This window comes from Acomys russatus, chromosome 3, assembly GCF_903995435.1.
Source record: "Acomys russatus chromosome 3, mAcoRus1.1, whole genome shotgun sequence".
Lineage (NCBI taxonomy): Eukaryota > Metazoa > Chordata > Mammalia > Rodentia > Muridae > Acomys > Acomys russatus.
This window is the reverse complement of record NC_067139.1, coordinates 40,291,675-40,310,845: the sequence shown is the minus strand read 5'-3', so window position 1 is coordinate 40,310,845 and position 19,171 is coordinate 40,291,675. Positions and strand designations below refer to the sequence as shown.

The 19,171-nt window shown below is 48.5% G+C and overlaps 1 protein-coding gene across 1 annotated transcript in view; it reads left to right on the top strand.

Moving 5' to 3' along the window:
• Positions 1 to 10,535, top strand: part of Klhl3 (kelch like family member 3) — a 117,938-nt gene extending 107,403 nt beyond the window's left edge. The window contains exons 12-15 of the mRNA XM_051172522.1: positions 630 to 758; positions 4,004 to 4,144; positions 6,592 to 6,735; positions 10,248 to 10,535. Of these exons, the coding sequence (XP_051028479.1) occupies positions 630 to 758; positions 4,004 to 4,144; positions 6,592 to 6,735; positions 10,248 to 10,276 (443 nt within the window). The 3' untranslated portion in view covers positions 10,277 to 10,535. The remainder of the gene's footprint in view (positions 1 to 629; positions 759 to 4,003; positions 4,145 to 6,591; positions 6,736 to 10,247) is intronic.
• Positions 10,536 to 19,171: the final 8,636 nt, after the last annotated feature.

The window sequence follows — 19,171 nt, the reverse complement described above, 5'->3', positions numbered from 1 at the left end:
AAGTGTTATTTTTTTTTTAAGTTGTTGATAGTGCTTCAGGGTTCTTGTCTGTGGCTCGGAGAACAAAGGTGGCCTGCAGGAAAATTCCCGGCTGCCTCAGCCCACGGTGGACACAGAGTGCTTCCTCATGCACCTGCTCTACCAGCCAGAGTTTCAGGAGGAGTGGCTGGGGCCGGGCTTGGGTTCTCACTGGAAAACATTCTTCCTTATTCTTCTCACTTGTCTCTGGGAGCTTAGAGGCAGGAAGCTGGGTGTGTGGTCATGGCAGAGAACCATCCAGTGCTGGGTGTGCGGTCATGGCAGAGAACCGTCCAGCGCTGGCATCTTCTAGATGTGCGTGAACCTGGTTCTCCCCAAGCAAGACTATACTGAACCCCAGTGATGCCAAGTGGGTGCTCTGTGCTGAGTACCTGAGCTCTAAGTATCTCATAGGTTCGGAGCAGATAGAAGGCAGAGATGTGGAGGGAGATGTGCCCCGTGGGTGAAGAACAAGCTGGGTCCTCCTGGAAGGAGACCCGGAACCACAGATAAGGCAAAGGCACTTCAGTGGGTTAAAAAACGGAGCACCAGCCAAGCTCCTGTGCCATGTCAGTGTCACTGTCAGACCCTAGTCACTTTGTCTCCTCCAGGGAAGCTGTATGCTGTCGGGGGTTACGACGGGGCTTCCAGGCAGTGCCTGAGCACTGTGGAGCAGTACAACCCAGCCACCAACGAGTGGACATACGTGGCAGACATGAGCACCCGACGTAGTGGCGCTGGTATGTGGCATAGGAGAGCACTGGGGTATGGGAGAGCATTGGGGTACAGGAGAGCACTAGGGTATGGGAGAGCACTGGGGTACAGGAGAGCATTGGGGTACATGAGAGCACTGGGGTACAGGCTGTGTCTGCATTCCTCATGGCTGAGACTAGAGGCAAACAACTGGACTGTACCGTATTTCCCCTCATCCTGTCTTCATTCCTCTTGTTGTAAGTAACCCCACCGCGCATGTCCAGCTGTACCTACATGTACAGATCAGCCCTTTCCAGGGACTCCTTGCTCAGTGGGGAAGGCATGGTGCCATCACTGCCTTTCTATTATTACTGTTTCTTTTGGTTTGATACAGTTTCTTTATTGCCTAGGCTAACCTCAAGCTCACCAATAGCCCAGGCTATACCAAGGCATTCCTTCTGTTTGTACTCAGGCCCACATCTCTAGAGAGTACAGACCTACTATGTGCCAGGTGCTGTCACAATGCAAATCACCTTCCCTTCCTTCCTCTGGATCTCACTATGTAGCCCAGGCTGCTCTCAGACTTGTAGCCTCCTGTCTCAGCCTCTGGGATTACAGGTGTGTCTGGCTGATGCCTCCACCCACTCACTCCTCACCTCATCTTAGTTTACCAATGTTGATTTCACTGACAAGATTTTGAAAGTAAGCCCTACCAGAGGTGGAGCACTTCACCCAAGGTTTCAGAATTAGTGACTTGCAGAGTTACAATAACCTTTCCAGGCTTTATTCTAACTCTTTATTCCTGGCTTTAGCTGACAAGGCCAGCTGGCCTGCCTGAAGCTTGTGCCTTTGAGGTAAGAGCCAGCATAGCAGTGCTTATGGCTGGATAAGCCTATGTCCCCTTTCCCTACTTTTCCTTACTTTGTTCCTCTCCCACATGACCTCCCAAATGGTTTTCTATTTCTTTCTTGTGGGGAAGTCCAGGCACTTAGGAGCTGCCTCAACAGCCCCACCCTTTCTGCTCTGTCTCCCCCATCATCCCAGGAGCCATGGTCTGGGAGAGCAGGCAGAGGCCTTGGCCACAGTTCCTGGGGCTCCTGGTGACAGATCTGATTCTCAGTTGGGGCTGGTAGGAAGGCCTCATAATTCCTAGAAAGAGAAGCCACATGCCCTCCACAAAATTATACGTTCATTTTCTCTCTCCCCTGCCCCACCTATTTTTGGAGAAGGGATGACGTATCTTCATCCTTAGCATTTTGTAAAATTAGGCTGTTTTAGTTTTTTTTTTTTTTTTTTTTTTTTTTTTTTTTTAAAGGGAAGTTTTGTGTACATACTGTTGGGTCATCTGCATGGTTACATTTCAGAAGCATGTGTTTGGAGATCTTGAGGGGGGTTGTCCCCTCGAATCCTGATGACTTGGCCCCTCTTGAGTGTCTTGAAGTCAAGAAACCCGAGTTTTAGAGCTGGCATTTCTTGACCTTGCCGCATCTACTTGGGCAACCCCGCTCCCTGTCTTTGACATTTAGTACCTCCGCTGTGCAATGCATGGGCTGCCCACATTCTCGGAGGACAGTTCCATTCATAAATCAAAAGGCGGTGATTTCACAACCCCCCTTTCCTCATAGTTTAGTACTTTTAGCTTCCAGCACCTTCTCTGTACCTCTAAAAATCCATATAGTGACTTGGGCCATGACAGCAAGTACTGAAGGCCTGCTATGGTGACGCCTTTCCCTGCTGCCTATGCAGAAGGTGGTTGGGGCTGGGGACATCACCTGGTCCATCCTTGCCTGGAGGACCCAGAACAATGCTGTTAGGGATGCTTGTTTCTGGGAGGCCCGGTGACCTTGGCTGGAATGAGCTTTCCTCAGACTCCTTCCTTCAGTCCTTCAGTCTGCTAAGAGCTGGGGACCAGTCATCAAGAGAGCTGGGAGCCTACTTACTTGTCATGCTGGGTGCTTGCCAAAGACCTAGAGACCAAAGGCTCTATATTCCAGCTGCTTGAGGCCCAGTGTGGCTCTCCATGGAAGTCTGTGAGCAGGCTGCCGAGGGTCACGGTTAAGTTATTGAGACAGTGCCTGGGTGACTGTTAGCTCCCTCATCAGTGGACAGTGTGAGCAGAGGGACAGACACGGTAGCTGAAAGAGACTATCTCGGGGTTCCAGAGGTGTCAGCTCAGAGCTTACAGAATTTTCTGAATCCGGCAACCTGACTCCAGTCATCATCGGCACAGCAGTGCCATCTGCTGCTAGTTTAGGGCAACTGCAAGGAACCATTGGCTCCCCTGCGTGACTGCTGCCAGGGATTTTACATTGCACCGTGTCATTTCAATAGTATCTGCTGGGAGCCTCCACCAGCAGCCTCAGGGAAACAGACCAGGGCAAGACCAGTTCTTGACCTCATGAAGTGTGTAGCCTCCAGATCCGGTGCCCTCGGACCGGACCCACAACATGGCTGCACATCGCAGTCACCAAGGCACCCTTTTTGAGCTTCTGACCGATATCGCTGGGATGGAAGCTCTATCTTTCCAGAAAGTTCCCAACAGAAAGGATGTACCACAAAGGGTACATGCAGTCCATGGAATCACTGAGTCATTCCAACACCCTCCATGAGTGGGAAAGAGAAAGGGCCACAGAGGGGAGGAGGGGCCAGTTGCTCTCTCTAGGTACCACTTTGCTCCTCTGTGGTTGTATCTCCTTGTCTCATAGCAAAAGACTGTTCAGCCCCAGCAGCTCTCCTCCCCTCCCCGCCGCCCCATGGTCTGATGCCTTCTGTCATCAAGGAGAGGGGCTGAAGGAACAGGCTGGCAGGGTGTCTCCCCAGGGTGACCTCAGCACCTTGCTCTGTATCAATGAACACAAGATGTTGAGGGAAAACAAGGTAACATGGTGCATAGGCCAAAGGGGTGTCATTTTACTGTGAGAATTAGCCTTTCTCCTCTCTCCTCTCTCTCTCTCTCTCTCTCTCTCAATGTTAGTGGATTTCTTTGCATCTTTTTAAATCCCTTTGATAGCACATGTATATACACATACGTTATTTACATTTTAAAAGCAGAAATTGGGTCGCATTGGCTTTGTACCTCAGTGTTTGCAGACTGCCTTGTCTGTCTTAATGGGGAGCCAGGCAGGGCATCACTATATCTGTTTTACAGATTAGGGCAATGAGGTCCAGGGAGACAGAACTTGCTCCCCAAGTTACCCTGCTGGCAATGGCTATCCAGGGCTGGACACCAGGCCTCTTAGATTCTGGTTCTTCTAGGGAGCCTGGGGCTGGGACACTGTGTTCTGCCTTTCAGGGGTTGGGGTGCTCAGCGGACAGCTGTACGCCACTGGGGGACATGACGGACCTTTGGTGAGGAAGAGTGTTGAGGTTTACGATCCTGGGACCAACACCTGGAAGCAGGTGGCCGACATGAACATGTGCCGGCGCAATGCAGGTAATGTGACTGTTCTCTGTGGCGGTCACAGCTCTTCCTCTCTGTAGATAGCTGCTCTTGGATGATGGTAAGAGGAGCAAAACTGCCAGAGTATGTAGCTGAGCCTGAACATATGAGTGGCCATCTGTCCCAGAGGCTCCGAGTAAGGGGAAGGGCGCCCAAACCGCTGGCCTCAGGATCCCCTTCTCTCTCTGGTGGCAGTTGACACCTATATTCATCAGTGCCCCTGCACAATGGCTCTGCTGGTAGCCAGGTACAGGGCTGTGGGGGACCCAAGCCAGTGTCTGTCTGAAAGGTTTTCATACTTCTACAGAGTCCCAAATTCCTTCCTGCCAGGAGAGCCAGACCCCACCTGATCCTCCAGTGTCATCTCTCCCTTTATTGTCTTCCTTGTATTTCCTGTCCCCACTTCCCTTCTGTTCTTCCATAGGAACAGCCCATCCCACAGTACTCAGGGTCATCTGTTGTGTGTGTGGCCTGCCAGGCCTGCCAAGCTGTTTCCTCTCGTGACGTTGCTCTGAGCTGTGCCTTGTGCTGCTGTAACTTGCTTTGTGCATCTTTGCTCTGGGAAAGGGTGGGCTGGCTTTGCCCACCTCCCAGGCGAGACTAAATAACAGGAGCTGTCAAGAACCCTCATATTACCTGTTTGCTGCCATCACCGTGGAAGTGTATACAGAGGGGTGTTACTAATTTGCTCACTGCCTGAGCCTGCTGTGATATGCATTGGCATGTGGCCTTCAGCCACACAAACAAGGACTTACAGAGCCTGTAAGGCAGTAAGTTGGCCTACAGCCTATGAATTAAGTTTTAAACACAGACATGCACAAACATTCACATGCAGATATTGTTTATTTATCAACAAATGGGTCCTAAATTCCAATGAGATATGAGATATAAAATATGAACTACGCACCACACAGCAGATATGATATGGAGAAGTTTGTTATATAAGCATGGGGGAGAAAGGAAAGGGGGTCCGAGAGAGAGAGAGAGAGAGAGAGAGAGAGAGAGAGAGAGAGAGAGAGGAGAGAGGAAGAGAGAGGAGGAAGGAGAGCAAGGGGGAGAGGTAAGAGAGAGAGAGGTAGGTGAGTTTGTCCTTTTATTTTTTTTGTTTGTTTATTTATTTATTTATTTATTTATTTATTATATATGAGTGCTTTATCTGCAGAAGAGGGCAGCAAATCACATCATAGGTGGTTGTGAGCCACCATGTGGGTGCTGGGAATTGAACTCAGGACCTCTGGAAGAGCAGGCAGTGCTCTTAACCGCTGAGCCATCTCTCCAGACCGAGTTTGTCCTTTTATATACTCATGGGCAGGGGCACACCCGTGCCAGATAGGCAATGACATCACAGGTTGCTAGGCAGACTGGAGCAGAATCCTAACTCCTACCATAGCATTGGTTTAAATCCTGCGTTTACATCCTTCATCAGCATCTAATTACACCACTAAATGTATCTTCAAGCTTTTACTTAACATGACTATATCACAATTTACTATTCATTATTGAATAGTAATGCCATTGTTTCTACGTTACCAGTAATGCTATAGTTATTATAAATGATCCTTATATTTAAGTCAATGTACACCCTTAAAATGATTTCTCTAAAAGAAAAGGTCAAAAGTAGACTCTTGAGGCCAAGGAAGGATCCATGCTAGGACGCCATGCAGCAAAACAGTGTATGTTGGTCGTGCTCACACCAGTGTCAAGCGTATTAGTCAGCATTGCTAGTTACCACTTTTGAAAGCATCATCAATTAACCAAAATCAAAACCAAAACGAAACCAAACCAAAACCAAAAATGCACCATCTACTGGACTATGAGTTTTAAGTTCTTGAATAAAAGTTACATTTCCTTGCCCTTTCCCAGCTTTATGAGACCTTGCTTTTAAACAAACTTATGCTGTCAGGAATGAGAAGGAAAGCCCAGCCTGGGGTATCGTGTGTGAACTCAGATGCCTGTCTTGTGAGGGGATTACAGGATATAGGATGGACACAATGTCTTATGAGGGGGTTACAGGTTCAGCCATTAGCAGCATGTAGGATGAATATACCATACAGCTCAGGAGGGAAACATGGGAGCACCCTGGCATCTTGTCTCTTTCCTACAGGCTGATGGAGAGGTCTGCATGCTCCTCATGAAAATTGTTCCCCCGTGCCTGTAATGTTCTCTCTATAATGTGGTGGTAGCAAGTGGGGAGGATGATGCAGCAGGACATCTGTAGGACCACATAGTAATGGTGAGAGAAGTGGCCTTGCTAGGAAGGGGACCCTCTGAGCCCAGTGGCTATGGTCAGCATGCTCCTCCATTGAGTGAACTCAGATTCCAGAGTGACATCTCTGCTGTGTTACAGAAACTGGGGAAAGGAGCCTCCAGGGCACGGGAACCATCTTCCCATGGTACTGGTCTCTGATGCTCCCACTGATCCTGTGACTTCTGATTCGTAGGGGTTTGCGCAGTGAATGGCTTCCTGTACGTGGTTGGAGGGGATGACGGATCCTGCAACCTGGCTTCAGTAGAGTACTATAACCCGATCACTGACAAGTGGACACTGCTGCCAACCAACATGAGCACTGGGAGGAGTTATGCAGGTCAGCGAGCCCCAGTTCCAGGGACCACCACTCCAAGGGCCTGAACAACCTGAAGGGATGGGCGCTGGCTTACCTGGGAACTGAGTGCTTCTTGTGGGGTCATGGGTAATTGTTACAGTCTTCACTGTGTGCAGTGAGGATGGTGGTGATTACTTCCCCTGGGAACCTGAAGGTAGCCTCGGAATACTTAGTAGCATACTGCCAGCAGACCAGTCCCCACTGGCCTGAGCTGTGACTGTCTTAGCCATTCCTGGTTCACTTTGTGCCAGGCATGTAGGTGGGAGAGCATAGTTATTGTTTATTAAAAATTAGAGTGGGACGATAAGACCTCCCTGTACATACTGGAAACACCAGGTCTTATAGAAGGCCACCAGGAGTTGGCAATGGGTGCCTCAAGACGCATTAGTTTTAAGTACAACAGTCAGTTAAGGGCCTGCTCTTAGGAAATGGCTCTGTTGGATTCTGGGTAACATCACACACAAGCTGTCTTTTGTTATGCCCTTTTTATGTTAGGTATATCTTGTTGTGACAAATTCCTAAGACATTCTCTCTCTCTCTCTCTCTCTCTCTCTCTCTCTCTCACTCTCTCTCTCTCTGTAGGTTACTTTGGCTCATGATTTCAGGAATTTCAGGCTGTTGTCGCTCCATTACTTTGTTTCTTCCATTGTCTCTTGGTTACTTTGTTTCTTCCATTGACTCTTGGTTACTTTGTTTCTTCCATTGTCTCTTGGTTACTTTGTTTCTTCCGTTGGCTCTTGGTTACTTTGTTTCTTCCATTGTCTCTTGGTTACTTTGTTTCTTCTGTTGGCTCTTGGTTACTTTGTTTCTGGGTGGTAGAGAGGCTCAACACATAGGGTTGATACAAGCAGCATGTGGGAGAATGGATCCCAGCAGCCAGGCATCAGAGAGACCCGAGTGGGTCAGGTTCAAGTGCCCTTCGGTGGCATGCCTCCAGTGACTTATTGCCTCCATTCCTCAAGTTTCTAGCATCTCCCAAAATAGCTTGGCCAGCTGGGCTCCAAGCCTTCAACACGTGCGCCTTCAGAGCGCCAACTCTAACACCCCCGCCCTGAGCCCTGTGGGCCAGTGTGTTATGTACACTGTGTCCGTTCCCCCTCATCTTCTCAACAGCCCTCAGGCTGAGGGACTGCATCCTCTCATCTGGCAGCTGAGATGTGGAGACTAAGTAATCACCAAAGGTCGGCATATTGTCAAGAGGCACCCACCAAAGCCAGAGTTCAAACGTAGGTCTGACTTCTTGTCTAAGCCACACCCCTTGTAGTGCCCCAGCCCAGGGCTGAGTAAAGAGGCTGAGAGGTGATGGGTAGACCAAGAGGTGATGGGTGTAGACTGGTACTGGATGCGCTGCCAAGTTCAGTGCAACACAGGCCTAAGAGTTGAGTTGCTGAGGTCAGGGATCCTCTGAAGAGGAGAAATACAAGCCCAGCTTCTTATGTCTGGTATAAACATTTAGATACATGTGGTGAAATGTTTATTTACTGAGCATACACAATGTGCCATCCATTATCCCAAGTATGTAAAAATCGTGATCTTATGTCACATATCCCTTGGCTCCCATGCGTCCCCTCTTACTCACACATCCCATGAGAAAAGGTCACTTTTGCATCTTGTTCAGGTTTCAGGATAGGGTGATTGCACTGCAGGGATGCCAAGGGCTTCTTGTCACTATCTTTCCTCACTGCAATGCATTTCTTTCACTTTTCCCTCCTTTAAGCCTTTCTCACACTGTCACGGTTCATTCGCTAAGACATTGGAGGCATTTTGAGCCTAGAACAACTCTGTTCTCATGAAAATCGGCACCCTTCCCCCTAAAGCTGCAGAGGGAAGGGCAGGCATTTGCAGGATGAAGAAGTGGGTGGAGTTTTCGGGCTCTACCTCAGTGATAACGAGAATTGGGTGGGTTGAGAAGGACCTATTGGGATTTCACATATGTGCTGAACAGTTCAAAAGCATGTGAGAGCCGGGTGTGGTGGCACACCCCTTTTAATCCCAGCACTGGGGAGGCAGAGCCAGGTGGCTCTCTGTGAGTTCAAGGCCAGCCTGGTCTATAAAGAGTTTTCCAGAACAGCCAGGGCTATTACACAGAGAAACCTGTCTCAAAAAACAAAAACAAACCAACCAACCAACCAACCAAACAAACAAACACAATCAAAAGCCAGTGAGCCCACTCCAGAACTGGTGGGAGGGAGACATTCACACCATTTTGTACTCAAACCAACTGACCAAGTGAGTGCATTACCTTAAAACCTAGGGAATGGGTCTGATGCACAAAGATTTAAGGTTGATATTACTTATCTGGGCATTGCTTATATTAGTGCACCCCCTCCAAATTATAATACTTAATGATTGGCATTAGGGAAATAGTTAAATTTTCTATGGAATGTTTATTCAGTGGGTGTATTTTTCAATCTTTTTAAAAATTGAAAATAGATTTTTTTTCATACAGTATATTCTGATTATGACTTCCCTTCCTCTAACTTTTCTAGTTTTAGGTCATGAGGAAATGCTTGTGCCTGACATGTTGGGTTAGTGGAGGTTGTGTGTGCCAAGTGCTCTGGTCCCATTGGAGGAGAGGGATTTTGATAAGCTGTTAGTTCTGGAAATGGATATTGGACTCCCAGATCTAGGACTAGCTCTGGGGCTCTGGGCTAAGCATTTGGTCTGACTGAACCTCCATTGTCTAAGTTGAAAAATGGGGATAAAATTAGATTGAGCCTCTGAGGGCTTTTAAGAGAATGAAATGTGATACAGTGTGTAAAGTTTGTAACAGTTGCCTGCCTGGTGTGAGTCACCACAGGCTAACGCCTTCTCCTTATTATTAGAAGCTGGGAAGTTTAAAAAGATAATGGCTGTTCTGTTTGTATGAAGGGATAAGAGGCTTTTCCTTTGTATTCTTCTGCACTTTCCAAATTTTCCATAATGAGAGCATATTTTTTTCTAATAAAAAAAGCTTATATAAAAACACTGCATGAAGATACTACAAGAGTCTGTTTTTGGAAAGTATTTCTCAGTGAGAGAGGTATCTGCAGGACGGGTGAGGGTGCCAAGGCCTGGTGGTACCTTTTGGTCTGGAGTCAAGTTCTGCCTGCCTGCAAAATGTTTCTGATGGAGTGCCCCCTTTTCTTTAGTTTCTCATCTTCAGTTAGAATATTTTACAGCTATAGGAATGTGTTAAAATAAATCTCTAGCAAACATGTTCAGTTGTGGGCACTTTCTGAGGTAGGATTTTAGTAGCAGTGAGCAGTGTGGGAAATAGGGATTTGTGGAGTGCTATGTGACGAGTCTGTCGACACGTGCTGTTTAAGGTCATGTTTGTGGATACAAATGCCCCATTAGGATGTGGCTGTTAGAGTGGAGACGGCCAGCTGCTAGCAGTGATAGCATGGGACCCCTGGGGACCCCACTGGCTGTGATGTAGATTCCTGGACTCCTTGGGACTCTGAATAACTTAGGAGAAGCTAAGATTATAACTTTCTTTCTTTTCATGTTAGGTGTGGCTGTGATTCACAAATCCTTGTGACCCAAACTCCCTGCCTGTGACTCAGCAGTGAGCATCTGGGCCATGACCGCTGATGAGAGTACCTGGAAGGCTCTGCAGTGGTTTGACAACCACCCTCCTTGTCTCGGCAGACCAGCCTCAACCCTCTCAGTGTGGACATTGATGACCCACTTTCTGTTCCCAGGTGCTTTGGTTTTTGCCTTTAACAGTTGGGTTTCTGACAGCCCCAGCAGCACCCTTGGGCCTGTGTGTGTGTGTGTGTGTGTGTGTGTGTGTGTGTGTGTGTGTGTGTAAAACATTTTATTTAGTGGGGGCTGTAACTGTGTGATTGTCTACTGGATTTCAATACTACTGATCTTTCTACTGTGCTAAAACTCCTTCAAACATCTTTTGGACATGTCCCATGGGGACCCTAGACTACTAAAGAGGCTGTCTTCTGGAGGTCCAAGCAGAACTAGCCAAAAGCAGCCCTACAACTATGTGTGGGACCATGACTTGACTACTGCACCCATGTGGAATTTGGGGCTTCCTCAGACTTGCTCTGCAGCCTCCATGTGCCTCCAGGTAGCAGCCCTTCCCTGTGCCATTACCTCCTCCTTGGCTGCACTCTAGGAGGCAGATGAGAAAAAACTGTTTTGCCTTCACACCTTGACCTCTAGGCTTTGATGTCATGGAATCCAGGTTTGGAATATGTTGTCTTTTCAGCAGGGAAAACAAACTATTCAGATCATCCCTAGGTAAAACACTGGAGAGAATTAGACAAGAAAAGCAAGTGAGCAAGCAAGCAAGCAAGCAAGTGAGCAAGGAAGCAGTCAATCATCCAAGCAAGCAAGCAAGTGACCAAGCAAGCAAGTGATCAAATAAGCAATTGAGCAAGCAAGCAAGCAAGCAAGCAAACGACCAAGCAAGCAAGCAAGTGACCAAGCAAGCAAGTGATCAAATAAGCAATTGAGCAAGCAAGCAAGCAAGCAAGCAAGCAAGCAAGCAAGCAAACGACCAAGCAAGCAAGTGATCAAACAAGTGATTGAGCAAACAAGCAAGCAAGCAAGTGATCAAACAAGCGATTGAGCAAATAAGCAAGCAAGCAAGCAAGCAAGCAAGCAAACGACCAAGCAAGCAAGTGATCAAACAAGTGATTGAGCAAACAAGCAAGCAAGCAAGTGATCAAACAAGCGATTGAGCAAATAAGCAAGCAAGCAAGCAAGTGACCCAGCAAGCAAGCAAGTGACCAAGCAAGCAAGTGATCAAACAAGCAATTGAACAAACAAGCAATCAAGCAAGCCAACAAGCAAGTGAGCAAGCAAGCAAGTGAGCAATCAAGCAAGCCAGCAAGAAGCAGACAAGTGATCAAGCAAGCAAGCAATTGTGTGATTAAGTGGGCAAGCAAGTGCTCAAGCAAAGCGAGCAAGTGAGCAATCAATCAATCAATCAATCAATCAATCAAATGATTAAGTGACCAAGCAAACGATTGAGCAAGCAAGCAAGCAATCAAGTGATCAATTGATCAAGCAGGTGATTGAACAGGCGAGCAAATGAGCAAGTAAGCAAGCAATCAATCAAGCGACTGAGCAAGGGTGCGAGCAGTCAAACAAGCGAGCGATCAAATGAGCGAGTAAGCGATTCCAAGCAAGCAAGCGAGCAGGCAAGCACAATCAAGCAATCAAGTGAGTGAGCAAGTGATCAAACAAGCACACAGAGAAACCAAAGTGGGATGGATTTTATTCCCACCCACAGGGGTCTCAGAGAGGGACTCTGCTTTCGAGTGTTCTCAGGGCACCAACCCTATTTATTATGCTTATTATGTAGGCTTACTTATTCATGGTATCGACACTCATGTGGAAGATACATAAAAGGTCATCCTGCCACTAAACCCAGAGATAGGTTTGTCCCTGGGTTAGGAGGGGTCGTATGTAACTCAGAGGGACGTGAATGACTTGGAAGAAATACACTGGCTGGATCTGGCCGCTAGCACTTTGTGATGATGGTCAGGGCTGCCTATAGCTTTGTCTTCCCTTTCTCATGCTTCCCTCCTCTTTCAGGGTCCTTATCCTTCCCCCAGCCTCCAGACACCCCCTTTTACTTTCTGGTGGGGAGGAGATGGTAGTGGGCCCCAGACTGGAGATCATTTTAAAAATGAAAGCAACTCGTGAAAGTTTTGCTCAGCCACAGATCAAAATGATTAATGATGTAACTTCAAGCACCTGGGGTGGTATTTGGAGGTGCATGAAAGCACACACATTAAAAGGTGGGGGGAATGTGCTTGTTGCACAACTATGACTTTGATCTCTAGCACTGATGACAACAACAACAACAGCAACAACAACATAAACCCAACTCTGGGTACAGCAACATTCGTCTGCTATCTCAGAGCTGAGAAGGCAGAGACTGGCAGAAATCTGAGGCTTTGGAGGGACAGCCAGCCGAGGCTAGCCAGCAAGTCTCAGGCCTCAGGGAAAGACTTATAAACCATGAGTCAACAAAAATGTTGGCTCCTGAGGTTGACAAAGAACCTCAAAGCTGAACTCTTCTGTAAGCTAGCAAATTGCTTGTATTGGAATTTCTGCCACGGGGAGAGGAGACTTTGTGCCTGGACCCCGCCTCACACCCAGGGGCCGTAGTTTCAGCTCTCCTGATGTCAGAGTCCATGTGGAGAAGACCTAGGGCTTTGCGAACTCTGACTGTGGAGTTCTGACACACATAAGTTCTTCAAAGCACACTCTAGGAGGTTGGCACCGGGCCTCTGTGTTTGGAAGCCCAGCTTCTCCCCAGCTAGTCAGCCACTGAGGGCAAATCTTTCTTAATGTTAAACAGAATTAGGAGTCACCACATCTAGACAGCTAGGAAGAAACCAGAGCACCCAGCTTTGTGGGACCCAGAGAAATGTCCCCTAAGGGATGCACACGTCTTCTCAACAGGTGTTCTGGTTCCAGTTGCAAGTGGGGGGCAGGCAATGGGGGACTAGCTCTTGTGAAGCTCTGCCTTGTGCTAGGAAGTGGGTAGAGTTCCTGATGCCCATCCATGCCCCATTTCCAGGTAAGATTGGGGATCAGGGTCTAATGAGCTGTTTGCACAAGTACTCTATTTCCGGTGAAAGGTAACCCCACCTCCTCCCCCACTCCCACTAAGAGCCTAGACTTTTATACTTAGGGGTCACCGTAAGTCTTCCTTCGTGTCCTCTTCCTGAAGAAAACCCCTGCTTCCATGGAGACTGCCAGCCATGGCTTCTGCTGGAGTCTTTGCTGCCGGGCCCCACCTCGTGTCATCCTCTCTGTAAAGCATGGCTTTTGCAGGAGGAGCTGCTGAGGGCTCCACTCATTTCACCCTCATGTGTCCTTTCTCGTGGGGACTAGAACACTGGTACGTCATCACCAAAAAGCCAATCTGCCCTGTTTGCCCACAGATGCCACCCCAAGACCTGTGTTGCTCCATCATAAGGTAGAAATCTCCCCAAGGTGGATACCTCAGACCTGCTTTCAAGTCTGTGCTAGTCACGAGGCGGGTGAAGACTCCCCTCCCCCACCCAGCAGAGTGGCCACCACTGCTAGTGAAGATAGCCCTGCCAGGGGCACATCTGAAATCCCACTGCAGTGGCAAAAATGGAATTGAGATCCAAGGTTAGAAGCAGCTTAGACACCACTTGGATGCTGATTCGGACAATGTAGAAGTCAGCTTCTGAATTCCAAAGTTATTTCTCCTAAGTACCCAACAGCATCTTCATCTAAACAAAAATGGCAGTATTATGCAAATGAAGTGACCTCATTTTTCTGCTATGCAATAAGAATTCTTAATTGTATCTCATGACAAGCCAGTTGCAATATCCCCTCAGCTGCTTTTTTTTTTTTTTTTTAAGCTGTCCTACTTTGATATCTGTTGTGTAATGTTTGTATATTTCTGAGCCAGATCCTTTCAAAGACTGCCTTTTTTTTGTAAATTTGAGGCTATAGCTTTCAGGCTAACGTTTTAATGTAGATATTTTTATAGATAATTTTTCACAACATTTGACTCACTTTCTATTGTCCGTGATAATGAAATGCTATTCTGTGTGTCACTGACCCCGACACAGTTGCACACCTGTAGCTGCCATTTTTTTTGTTGTTGATGTTTCTCATCCCTCTCAGACCCTCCTGAGCTCCAGGCCCTCCACATTCTGGGGAGAGTGCTGCATTCCAAGACATGGTCACTGGGTTTGGTTTCTAAGCTACAAGGGTCTAATGTGAACCCTGATGCAGCACTTAGCCCATTTGTATCTCTCCTCTCTTTGTGTTTATGAGTCTGCTCTCTCTCTCTGCAGGGCTGGGGTTGGGTTGGCCCACGTGGTGGTTGGTGACTCTCACTGCCTAGCAATGAGTTTGCTCCACCCCCGAGGTTTTCTGGGCCCTGCAGACCTTGTTCATTCTCTACTGTCTCCTTGTTTTCAGAGGTCTACACTCAAGGCCTCTGAGCTGGGTTATGTCTCTTTGGGAAGCTTGAGCTCTTTGTACTTTGGGAGAGGGTTCCGTTTGCCCCCGCCCCCAGAAGAGTGTGCTGAACGGATGCTCACACATGTTTTTTTTGTTTTTTCTTTTTCTTGAACTGTCTTCACTCCAGGTTCTGGTTTGTGCATCTACCTGTCACAGGCCTCTTGTTTCTCTTTTTTAAATCTTAATTTATTATTTTTGGGACAGGTGCCCTTTAAATTGCCTCCCTGTTTCTTCCTGTTTGGCCTGGCAGGATCTCAACTTGGGAGGACGAACAGACAAAGCATCCAAGGCAGCGATGCACGAAGTATGGGAGTCGGAATGGCTTCTGTAGGTTGTGTATGTGTGTGTGTGTGTGAGTGTGTGTGTGTGTATGTGTGCATGCTTACATGTGTGTGTGTGTGTGTGTGTGTGTGTGTACACGCACGCATGTATGTCTGCATTACTTAGGCTCCTCATGTTCAGCTCACTGTTTTATCTACTGAGCAAGCAGAAAACCCAGCAGTACTTCCAACATATGGGGACAGGGAGGCTTTTCTGTATGGGTAATCCAGTCTTAGAGGCCTCATGCAGCCTTTACTGTGGCACTCAGAGACTCCTGCATGTAGTGGCAGCCAAGGCAGGAATGCACGGGGCTGTGGCATTTGCAGGAATAAATTGCCCCTGGGCGGTTCTTGCCTTTGGTTATGAGATTGTAAATTATTTTCTCCCTTTTTGGTGATAATAAAGGACCCTTGTTGCACTTATTGTTTAATTTGTATATGGTGTGTAAAATACTTTCTTTGAAAGAAAACTCAAAACACAGAACGTGTATATCTGTGTGGATGTTCTGGGCCCGTGCTTTGCATGGGCCATGAGACTGGGCACTGGCATAGGTAAAGTCCTTGTTCTGGTCTGATGTTTTCTGCATGGGTGTTGGGGACCATATTTCTTGTAAAAGAACACTTGTCACATGATCAATACAGCGAGAGCCTAGAAGCATTCCCCCAAATGTGTTATTACAATAGGATCCCGTTCCAGGTCCCCACACTGTACATGGCATTTTAATAAAAGCTGAACTGTGCAAACGTTCTGGACTTCATTTCCGCTGCACAGCGTCTCATGTCTCAAGTATGTGAAGGACAGACTAGTCCCTGCGCAGAATCAGATGGAAGTTTTTCTCTTCAGAGTCTGCTGCACAGGGTCTCCATCCCTCTGATCCCAGTCACCTGGCCCCAGCATAGGGCAGACCTGCAGAGACCTAGTGGAGACAGTCCCTCTAATGGCGTTAAGTAGTCTCTGGGGTCTGGGGCTGGAGGGGGAGATGGCTGGCTATTCTGACATCACTCCTGGAAGCTGAGATGCATCCCAGATGTGTGGCATGCTTAGCTTGGTGGCAGTTTCTCAAAGCCCTCTGCCTGCTGACATGGAGAAAGCCCGTATGGTCTTAGGTCCCCTCAGAATGTCAGGGGCTCCGTGTCCTGAAAGGTAACACATGACACCTGGGGCCTAGTGCTTACTTGGCACTCAGAAAGAACATAAAGGGGGAGGGAAAGTTGCAAGTTTGACTCAGGTGATGGCTGGCTGTCTCCCTAGCCCTCTTCCCCCAGGCTGGCCTCTGCTCTGGCCTCTCTTATCCCTTGAGGATGAGTGAAAGCTGAGAGGTTGTGCCTCACCAAGACCCCGTGAGCCATGAGCAGGAATTTATGTCCCTTCAGGATAGAGGCCCAACAGGTGAATGTGTTTGTCTGAAGGGGGATTGTGAGGGAGAGATGGAGTGGACCCACATAAGGGACATGAGCCCTTTGAACCCTTGTTGTTTTGAACATAAGAGCAGCTGGCATTTATTGTGCAGCCACTGTGTGCCACGCCCACCTTGAAGAGACAGGTGACTACATGTTGCTGTGCTAATTTACAGCACAACAGGGGCTAATGAAGAGACCCTTGAGAGGAGCTCTAGGCTCTTCATCCTACTTTGCCTGCTCCGTTCTGCCATGCTGATAACGGGGCGACCACGTTCTGCAAGTGTTCTTTGAAGAAAGGGGGCCACCAATGCCTGGACCTCAAAACTCCCCGAGAGACCTTGCTTTCTTCTCCACTTGCCCCGAGTGGAAGGAGGCACCACCCATGGCTCTCCTGTCCTTTCCTGCAGACAAGAAACACATGGCCAGAGAGGAGATTCATGTACCTAAAAGTTTAGGGACAGAAGCTCAGGGGGAAGCGAACCAGGTGGGAGGTAGATCTGGTTCTCAAAACTGCAGAGTCTGGCCTGTGTGATGATGCAGACAGAAGCTTAAGGACTGGGAGAGACAAGTTCAAGGCCTCGATTCTACAAGGGGGTCAGGTACCTTTGGGCCCATATCTCGTTTCTCAGTCAGTTCCCAATCAGATGAAACATCTGTTGGTGACCTTGGAGAAACTGAAAATGAAGAATTCTCTTAGGTGAAGAAGGCAGACTCTCAGGCCTTGGGAGTGGGAGGCTGAGTCTCTTGCAGCATGGTCATGCGTGTCCACATGCAGCATGGTCATATGTGCCCACATACGCTGTGCACAAGCTTGGGCTGCTGGGAGTGTGCAGGAGAGTCATGCACACCAGAAGGGGCATGAGCTGTTCCTGGGCCTTGCCTGGCCAGGCAAGAGGCCCAGTGAGACAATCTGGAAAGGCTTGGTTTCACCTGGAATCACTTGAATTTTTTTCTTAATCCCCCTGCGTGCGCCCCCGCCCCCACCTCAAGGGGTTGGAGAGATGACTCTAGTTAAAAACACTGGCTGCTCTTCCAGAGGACCAGGGTTGGATTCTGAGCATCATGGGGAGGCTCCAAACTGCAAATGCAGAGGATTTATGCCCTCTTCTGGCCTCCTTCGGTACTGCATTTATGTGGTGCTCATTTAGCCATTCACACTAAGTAAGATGCAAGACATCAGACGGCGAGTTTCTTTGTACTCAAAATGATTAGCTATGAACACGTGCCTCCCCATGTAGTGACTTCCAAGGTCATGGTGAGCACAGAACTTGGGCAGGAAGTCCTGTGGCCCTGGTGGTTCTGTCTCATCGCAGAGCTGCCCAGTATGTGTCCACTGCTTCCTACCCTTCAAGCCCACAAGATCATCTACCCTGGAGGCTGTGATGCAGGGATTCTCCGTGGGATGTCCACAGGAATATCCAGCTGAAGTAAGTGTGCAGTGTTCTCTACCTTCCGATACGAAGCGTGGCGGGGGTGAAGGGGGGTGGGGGAGGTGGAACTGGTGCACCATTCTTGACCTCACCAATGTGCTGATGCAAATGGGCTTCTTGGAGATGCTGTCTGCAAGGACTTGACAGCAGGCTTCCACCTTGCCCCACTTGGCGTCTTCTCTATTTTGCACTGCTGCATTTGCACCGCACTCTTGTCTCCTTCCCTCTGAGTGGGCACAGGTGGCATGGGTTCTCATGCAGTTCCTCCCCTCACCAGACGTGCTTTTCATGGTTTCCAGTCCCTCTGGCTAAGAACAAGTAAGTGTATGTGTGCTCATCTTCATCTGGCCTTTGACTGGTGACTCAGAAACAGGGCTTTGTAAGCACATGAGTTATCTCATGCGGGCGTTTCAAGCCAGGTCTCACTTGGTCCTTGCACAAGGCTTGAGGGGCGGCACATATTCTGCACACACCGTGTCTCTGCCTGCTATATGTGACTGTTACTCTGGATGCAATGGGTGCTAAATGGTCCTCAGGGCATGACTGTGCACAGTGTGTGACTCGCTGCTGGCGTTTATCCTTTGTTGAGCCCTTTATACAAGTGGAATGCCGGTTTGAGAGGCAACACGGTTTGCTCGGACTCTCATAAAAGCCTTGTCTATCGAACAAGGTTGTGCGTGGCTCTATGTGACAGCACTCCAGTCGCTTAACTGAGGAGTGGGGTATTTTACTCACCTAACCACAAGCCCAGAGGGCTCAATTCTTCGGCTGGACCGGTTGTTCCATACCGCCATCACACACACACCCCAGATCCTTTCGTTTGCTTTTCCATTATTAGCATGTTGCAGGGTAGGTGCCCCATGGCTATTTTCATATCAGAAAACAGGTGTGGGAAAGAAGTGATCTGAGAGGTGTAAGGGGTAGGGTCCATACCAGGAAAACTTCCCCAGAGATCACCGGCGGACTAGGGCAGCTAGCTCCTGCAGTGTTGCAGATGCAAGTGAGGCAGGCAGCAAACTCAGAGTTAAACTTGGGAGAAAGAGAGACTTGATATCAGGCGGGCAATTAGCATCATCTCTGGACCAGCTGGCCACCTGCCTGTGTGAGCTGTGTGATTTCCTCTCCACCAGCCCTCTTGGGCTTTGCTGTCTTGGCCTCTGGTGCCCTCCTTGAAGGTTATTTTGTCTGGGCACTGAGTAAATCCTGGGCTTCTTGTCAGTGAGAATGATGTTCCCTGTGTACTTGGCGTCTGCTGAAGGGACACGGAACAGAGGCATGGTGGGGCGGGGAAGGCTTCTCAGAGCC